Consider the following 8,887-nt stretch of genomic DNA (forward strand, 5'->3'; position numbering starts at 1 on the left):
TGGCAGTGATTAGAGCAGGGAACTGGATACTGCTCATAAAGATGTGATAAAACTGTGTCCCAGTTCAGTATTGGGTATTGGTCAAACTGATGAATCCTTTAGTGCCCTTGCTTTTCTGGAGCTAACAGTATTCACCTTTTGTCAACATCCTTGGGTTTCTTGACTGAAAGAAAACACATCTCTGTAAGTGGGGAGTCATGGGGGACTGCATCAAGATGCATAAAATCTGGTGTGAAACAGTGGAAGCTGTTATATTAAAATGAGCTGTTCATTTCTCTTACAGATCTGCAGTATAATGTGGTTTCTCCAGCATAGAGAGGGTCATCCTAAGAAGACACTGTGCTTCCTGATCTCTTACAACTGAACTTTATACTGAACATCTTTGTTTTTCTTCAAATGTTCAGTATTCCCTTCTTTAATGAAGCTTAACTCAGTATTTAATTCTGTGATTTCTTGTTATCTTTTTTGTTTTATTCATGTACTTTGTAAATGCTTCTATGAGAAAAATTGTGGAAATGATGTTAATGGAAATGCAAATAAAAATTTTCATTTGTTCACTGGTGTTCTTTTATTTAATAAAAACATAATAAAACCAAATGTAAAGCCCCCTGAAGCCCTGTTCTTCATCAGATTCTGCTGTTGCATATTAATTTTAAACTTTGTTTATACCACTGGAATGCAATTACTGCTATTAAAGTTTGTTGCAGGTATTTAATAGAAAATGCACTTTATACCTTTTTAACAGGTCTTCTCACAGGAGTGGTTGATCAGTTTTGCAAAATTTTTTGAACACAGTGGACTTACTCTTAAAAAACTTCTGAATGAAGAATGAACCTTTTATAATTGTTATTAAAGATATAATGAGATGGATACTTTAATGCATGAAATAGAATAGTTTTGAAAGTGATTCAATATATAGCTAATGGGTATCTTCTTTGTGTTTCTTGACCCAGTAAAATGTTGAGGAATGTTCTTGTCTCAGAAATGTTTAGAATTTTGAGCTGATATTTTTTGATCTGTGACCATTTTGCAGGTAAGGAAGATGGAAAATTCTGTAAGAAGGTGACTGTTAGGATGACTATCCGCAAGAACGACTGCAGGAGTAACACACCAGTAAGTAGATAACTATCACAATTTCCTTTCATAGAAGGGAAAAAATATGAGAAATAAAATGAAGGAAGAAAAGGAACCCAAATTTCACAAGGCTGTTGTCTTCATCTCTGTCACAGAGACAGAGATTTCTGTTTCATAGAGCTATTTTAATGTTTCCCTACATTCTCAGCAATCATCTTCTCAAATAATAAAAAGGAGGCTGTTACTTCTGCTTTTGTATGCATCTAGGTGCATGTTGATTTCGTGCAAATCCAAAGTCTCATTTCACCCTATAATGCAATTATTGTATGCAAATTAACTTCAATATAACTGAATCTTGCCCCTGATATTCTACAGTTAAAACGGCTGCAGATGTGTGTAATTTTCCATCTGCCCAGGGAAAGTATTAAAATGCCAACTTCGTGAAGAAAGGAATCTTGGGTCCTGAAAGGTTTTTTTTAGACAGCAGCATGAACATACTGTAAAATGTGAAGGAAGAATGAGGCACTATCGAAGGATTTACTGTTGAAGGACACCAGCAATGTCCTGCTGGGCAGTAAGACTGTGAGCAGCAGCAAGGGTGCAGACAGACGTCTCATGTGAGATGTGTAAGAGCGCCTGGAAAAGCTGTAATAAAAGAGTGTAGGGAAACAGCTGTAACCTCTAAAATGACTCTGAGAGTACATTTTGTAGAGTAAGCTGTTGAGCAGCCAGGAAATTTAGTCTCAGTGTCTCATTGAACAGAAACACGAATCTTAACTATTAAATATGAAAAAATTATTCAGTTTCTATGACTATTTCTCTTACAGTCTGTATTACAGATCTGGTGTCATTAGTAGTAATTCCTCTTGGCTTTCCAAAGAGCTGGTTCTTTTATTCCTCCTTACTGATACCAGTACAGCAACACTGCATCAGTGTATCACTGAAATGAATACGGCAGGGAGTTGGAGACAGAACACTTGGTGCTATGTTCAAGCCAAGGTTGTTATGAATACTTTAAAATTCAAAACCAGAATTGTTTCTTTGTGTCTGTTAATAGCCAAAACCTGTTACAGAAATGGACAGAAAAGTCATCATTGATATCAGTAAGATAAAAATTGAGACCTCTCTGGGCAATGTACTTCAGAGCTTATTTTCAGATGTAGTGGGATTTCATAAGGGGCTAGAGGAAATACCTCCCAAATTTTTCATTGCTTTGCCATTGAATTTGGGATGCCTAATGGTTTTGGACTTCCTTGAGAACTCCTAACTAGCTGCTTCAGTTTGCTAATTATTCATGGTGTTTGTTACCAGGTGAACATTGTTTCATGTGATGGGAAGTGCCCTTCTGCAAGCATTTACAACTACAACATCAACACGTATGCAAGGTTCTGCAAATGCTGCAGGGAGCTCGGGCTGCAGAGGCGGACTGTGCAATTGTACTGCACCAGTAACTCAACCTGGGTCAGCTATTCAATCCAAGAGCCCACAGATTGTTCCTGCCAATGGTCTTAAAAAAAAAACCAAAAACACATAAAAGGAAAGAAAACAGCAAGCCCAGCTGTTCCCAGCATAAGATGATTTTAATAGTTAATCTCTTAAAAATAAAACAGCCAATCCACTGAATTTCACTAGTTTAATGCAAAAGAGAGCACAAATACTTTTGGACTCTCCCAAATTCTGGAAAAATGGCTTTGCATCATTTGTATTGTGATTTGTCTTCATTTTCATTCACAGGGATTGTTTTAAGGGTTCTTGTGATATGTGCCAACTTAAAAGGTGATTTATGTTAGTGACACTTCAAGAGAAAAGAGCACCATCTGTTTTGTTCTGGAAGGCTGGCCCACTCTTTGTCAGGCACCCATTCCTGTTTTAAATCATTGACAACACTTACCTGACAGTAGGTCACTATTTTGAACGCATTGCACTTGTGCAAATACATTCAGAGTCTATTAAGAAAAATTGTTTGGACAATATGAGAAGAATTTTCAGTTTAAATCATATTCCTGTTGCTAAGTAGAGCATGTATAAGAAATTAATGTAAAGATTTTTTATTTTTTTTTAATATGGGAAGCATTATCAATACTGATAACCATGTAGTATTCCCTGGTAATAATTTCAGTTTTTTCTAGTGTATTTTATATTGCAGTGAAAAGCATTATGGCAAGCATGTATTTTATGGAACAGATTGGCTGATTTTAGGTTATCTAGATTAGTCATTAGTAGTTACTTTATTTTTCTGCTAAACAATATGATGTAAACTGAAAATGCACAGATTTAAAAAATGAAAACCATTTTACATTCCTTTGTATAGATATACCTTAAATGAAAACTTTCAGCTTATGAAATGAACCATACTTAAATTGTTTCTTTAGGAGAATGAACATTGTTTAACACTAACTTTAAAGATGTGAAAGTTCATTAGGAAAAAGAAATGAACTTTGTTTTTCTTTTTGTTTCAAAGAAAAACAAAGTTCAAAATCTTTGTCACCTATATAGTAGAATGTAACTTCTTATGGCAAGTGCTTGAAACTGAAAATGTACAATTGTAAGGTTTGAAATTTCAAAAGCAATTTTGCTTATGAATTTGAAATATTAACATTATTTTTTCTCCTCTAAGCTAATGTTATTGTTCTGTTCTTTTTCAAAAAATGCCACTGAGATTCAGCAAAAATTCAATAGCTTTCATTTTGTAGATTAAAACTGTAGATAGCATGCAGTGATACACCTGAGATCTTTTAGTAGAAAATAGATCTCAGCATGACATCTTTAAAAGCTGCTTGTCTGCAGTTAATCCAAAGAAAAATCAATCATGTGAACATTTTTGATATTAATTTTGTATACTGTACATTTTATTCTTACAATATCTAATAAACAACAGGAAGACTTACTTTGTTACAATTAATTTTTATATAATTGTTCAAGCAATTTACTGTCATGTGATGCAACATACAATGTTTACTCTTTTTTTTTTTTTTTTTTTTGCAGTGCACATAAGTAGTTTTAGGGTTTGCTGCTATCACTAATATTAATGATCTAATACTACAGCATGAAGGATGTAGTACTACAGCAGGAGGAAGACCTGCATAGGGGATTTTGAAAATCTACATATTTTTCTGATTCCATCACCACTTTCATCCTCAGAAGTGCAAAATTCAATTATGTCATTTGATTCAAAACAAAAATTGGAAAACTGTTGTTCATGGAAGTGTAACAGTGCATATCTGACATTGTCAGATAGACTGTCCTGGAAAAAAGGGGATGAGGGGGAAAGAAGATAAATTTCTGCACATTCCCTTTACACATTTTTTTCCTAAACTGACCCTCAGGGTTGACTGCAATCAGTAGACAGTGTTTTGAGTGGGCAATATAGTTGTTCTGTAGTGATGATCACCCTTCAGTATGTAGGGCCAAATAAATCTTAAGATCTAACTTCTAGGTGCAGTCCCTACCCACTTCACATGGCCTGTTCCTTGTCAGTCATCTTCTACATAGCAAGAAAGGACAGGATTTGGGAAGAGTGCATCCTTTGGAAAACCAGAAAAAAAAGTGCTGTTTACAAGACGTTGAACAGAGCTAAACCCTTGAACCCAAGTGCCTAAAATTCAAGCTTTCGCATTTGCAAAGGTAAAGTTCAGCCTCCCTTAGTTCACCAGCTGGCACATGCCTTCCTAGAGGGTAGGAATTAATAAAAAGAGCTGTTTCTTTTGCCCTCGACCAAGACAGTATTTGCTGTGAAGTGCCAGCCACCATGAAGGACAGAATTAGAGCAGGAATTAGGCCAACCACCATGCTTCCCTCATGTGCAGCATGGTCCCTCCTCATGCCACTTGAGCAAAGAATTCATTGTTTCCAGCAGCTCAGGGCAGTAACTCTGAAAGCCATTCAAGATGGAAACTTTCAGCTCCTGGTTGAAGAGCAAAATGAGTACTGGTAGTGAGAGTAGAAAGCAGGCTGTGCCATATGTGGTAACTGTAATCAAACACTGCTACTGCTTCTACTTCAGCAGTAAAATAATAAGCACCATGTCAAGTCCCTACTTCTGATTTTCTAAACTTTAGGCTTATGCTGAGAGAAACAAGGGGAAAGATTCAAACTGCCTGTGGCTTAATAGGGGAAGCTACTTTTGTCCCTGCCTCTGTGTTAAATTCCTTTACATGTCCTTAACCTATCTGTGGTTGTTCAAAGCCACCCAGGCCCTTATCGTGTATTTACCTTGCCCTGCATTTGCAGAAAGCAGCTCAGCTGGAAAAAGATTGTGCCTTATTTGTAATTCCACATCTTCGGAAACCAAAGGGACCTCAATGTGGGTTTCATCTGGCCCTTCCATGCTGGAGGTACTGGGACTGTTAACAGTGACTGAGTCCTAAAACAAGTTTATATTCTTTCTGCTGTCTTTTGCTTGGAACTGACCTTCTTGAAACTGAGGCCTCTTACATTTCTTTGCAAGTCTCAGAACTTTACTCCACCCCAAGGGCGATGTTCTCCACACATGTTTGCATACATGGAGTTTCTCTCCAAAAGTGATTCCTAATGTAGGTGTAGAAACATCACAGGCTTGTATCTTGTTAAATCTAGGATTTAAAACCTTTCTCATGCTGGGGTTTTTTTCCCGTCTTTGAATAAAACATTTAGTATATGAATATGAAAACATTGCTTGTTTGTTATGGTGCCGATTGCTCATTGTCATCTCCTTTAAAAAACACTTTATTTGCATTACCTCAAGCAGGCTTACCCACCCTTGATTCACAGGAAAATACAAGCAATTTGGCAGCTGAAGTCTTGAGTATTATGTATATTGGCCCTTAAGAAAGACCTTTAAAAAGAAATGTAATTATATCAATTGTGCTATCTAAAGGCTCACTGTCTGGCTTATTAGTACGCGATCTAGATTCGGGATAACAGTCTCTTGAGTAATGTTTCCTCTAATTAGTGATAGTGCTGCCTAGTGGTTTGGTAAGTTAATCTGAAATATTGGCATCTGCTGGTCTGCAGTTTAATGAGAACTGTTAGTCACAAGTTAACTTACACTCCCTCGGACAGCTCTCAAGTATGCAGTCCATGAACTCAGATCAAAATCATTCAAAAAATTTTGCCCTCACTCTTATCTCTCTGGTGCCCACACCATTATCTCTCTCCCCAGTGCAAGCAGCTATGAATAATTAAAATGAGGTAACAGCTGCTATGCACATGGTGGTTTTTTTGGAAAAAGCCCCTCTTAGTGTGATGAAGACATCAAACCTCTTTAGAAATAGTACCTGACAAATTGCCATCAGGTCTCTTTTCTGTATGGACTTTTGACCAAGGCTTTGACTATGTCAGCTCACATTAGCTGTTTAAAACATCGATAACTGAATAAACTGAATTAACTCAGGTGGCCAGGCTTCATCCATCACCAAAGAAAGGTATGTGCATCCAAAGAGTGACTCATCCTATTCTAAAATAAATGTCTAAGATCGATGTGGTGAATCATCCTCCAGATGTATCATCTTTCTTTTTCACTGTGGAGAGAACTTGGATGGCAAGATGTGGTTAGGCAGCTTGCTTTTGGGTTATTAAAATTAGCTGGAATTAAATTCACCTTTAATGGTTAAAAATATCTCAACAGGCTCAAAGCCAGCTACTCTGATAGCGATTATGACATGTCTTATCTGACCACTTTATATGAGGTGATTAATGGTAATATATGATTTGCATGAAGCTGAATGGGATGTAATTTGTCTTGTATGGTTTTTCCTTGTGTCCTAAAGTATACTTACTTTGTATGACAGCTATAAAACTATCCCTGTATCTCTAGAGCTGAAGACAGACATCGTCATCAGCCAAATCTTCAAGATGGAAAGTACAACTGAATTTGCAAAGATGGGATGTGTTTATTTCCATGACAATATGCTATATTAGCTGGTAAGGTGAGTGAATATTTCTGGTTTATAGATGTTTTATTGTGTAGATGCTGGCTTGAGTCTTGCAAGTGATTTGTGATCTTGCTTTTTAAGCTTTTGGCTTCCAAGATCTTTAAAGTAATACAATTCTTCAGAAAATGATGAAACCTATATATGAAATATCTTTGTGTTTTAGCTCTTTAGATTGTCTGGAGTTGAGTTTAGGGCAGCAGAGAGGTTTTTCAATACACAGGCCTTTCCTCACTGTTTTCTATACAATTGCCCAGGGGCAGATTCTGACCTCAGTTACTCTTCTACTTGAAAAGACATCAGATTTGGTGTTTGTTTTTTCTCAGGAGTCATATTAGTTCATGAATTGAATATGTGAGATTTGTCCAGCGTGTGCCTTGTGTAGTCAGTTATTGGGAAAAAATATAGCAGAGCACTTTAATAACATTTCTTTTTGATTAAAAATTCAGAAGTCTAATCTTAAGCGCGAAATATATAAGACAGAATAGCTGGAGTTATGCCTAATGCCAAGACCATGCCCGTTCTTGATCTCTGTGCTTAATCCCTCAATTGTCTTTTCTGGGTCATATTCCTTATTGAACTTCACATTTATTTTACTGAATAGGGGAAAGGCAGAAAAGGACTGTCTGAGAAAAGGGCATGCAACTGCCTAATAGGCTTAATCTCTAACCTGGCTCTATGCAGGGTGGTGTCCTTTGACTGTAAGACAGGAGCATCACTAATAACATGCTTTTAATTTCTTAGCAAGAGAAGACAGTGCTATGTTTTCTTCCTCCTCATGACCACCAAAGAACCACTTTGCCCAAGCAAAGCTATTTCAGTGAGAGGCAGAAGTTAGCTGTATAAAAATTAACCACTAAAGTTCTTGTTAAATGTTGCTGGAGTGACCAGAGGTTCCCAGATAACCCAGTGTGTAGCACAAAAAGATCAGGGTTTTGTATGAGAATGGTAGCTTGTACAGCCCAGCATTCTGTTTCTGACCTCTTGTTCCTGAGGAAACTGCAAGACGGGGGAAATTTTATATTAGTGTTTTTGGAATTAAAAAGTGATTTAGAATTTTACATTGTGAAACCTCATTTTTAGGCAAATACACCTATGGGCTGTCCAACACTGTAATAGGAAAGTCTCCCACGTCTTATGAATCATAAAAACCCCTTTCAATTATCTTTGGTGGCAATTGATTTCGCAGGCCAATTGGATGCTGTGAGGAAACACATGGTTTCACAGTTAGGTGGGTTTTAGTTCACAGGAGGGGAACGGGCCCTGGCTGTTGGTATCATTTATTGTTTGCACAGGTTCACCACAACCCTTTTTAGGGCCGCGCTGTCTGCGAGCACCAAGAGCGCACTGGAAGCATTGTTTGCTGTTGCAGTGTTGATGCTGTTTGGTAAATAGCTTCCCCTCACCACTACTTGTTTCAGGCTCTACAGCTGGACATCCTCTTGGCCTTTCCCTGTGCTATTGTTTAAAATAGTGGTTGTTTAAAAGCATTTTTCCACTACTGGTCTGACAGTATTACAGTAGTTCCACCTGGGGCAGGACGAGCCCTGTGGAAAAGGAGGATAAGTTCACATTGTACTCCTGCTTATATATTTTCCTGGAATTCCAAGTATGAAAACTTTTTAGAAGAAGGCCTAACAAAAGGGCTCACTTAAAATATAAATAAATGCCTATTGTATCTACTTGAGACAACTTTGAATAGAAAAAGCCCTCCACTTTTGGTTAAAATCCCTAAAATATTACAAATGGTTTTCTGGAAACCTCCTTATTTTCAAATATTCTGTTGAGATGCCAGTATTTTAGATCCTGACTCTCATCCTTTTATTTTTGCTCTGGAAGAGGCATAGAAAGGAGATGAGAGATGAGATTTTTAATGACAACATTTAGAAATTTTTCTCTTCAAA

At 37.1% G+C, this 8,887-nt stretch overlaps 1 protein-coding gene across 1 annotated transcript in view; it reads left to right on the forward strand.

Annotated features, from left to right (window-relative positions):
- OTOG (otogelin) overlaps nucleotides 1-2,680 on the forward strand; it is a 100,447-nt gene extending 97,767 nt beyond the window's left edge. The window contains exons 55-56 of the mRNA XM_032691064.1: nucleotides 1,034-1,113; nucleotides 2,386-2,680. Coding sequence (XP_032546955.1) covers nucleotides 1,034-1,113; nucleotides 2,386-2,586 — 281 coding nt within the window. The 3' untranslated portion in view covers nucleotides 2,587-2,680. The remainder of the gene's footprint in view (nucleotides 1-1,033; nucleotides 1,114-2,385) is intronic.
- Nucleotides 2,681-8,887: the final 6,207 nt, after the last annotated feature.

The sequence above is a fragment of the Chiroxiphia lanceolata genome, chromosome 6 (genome assembly GCF_009829145.1).
Source record: "Chiroxiphia lanceolata isolate bChiLan1 chromosome 6, bChiLan1.pri, whole genome shotgun sequence".
NCBI classification, from domain to species: Eukaryota; Metazoa; Chordata; class Aves; order Passeriformes; family Pipridae; genus Chiroxiphia; species Chiroxiphia lanceolata.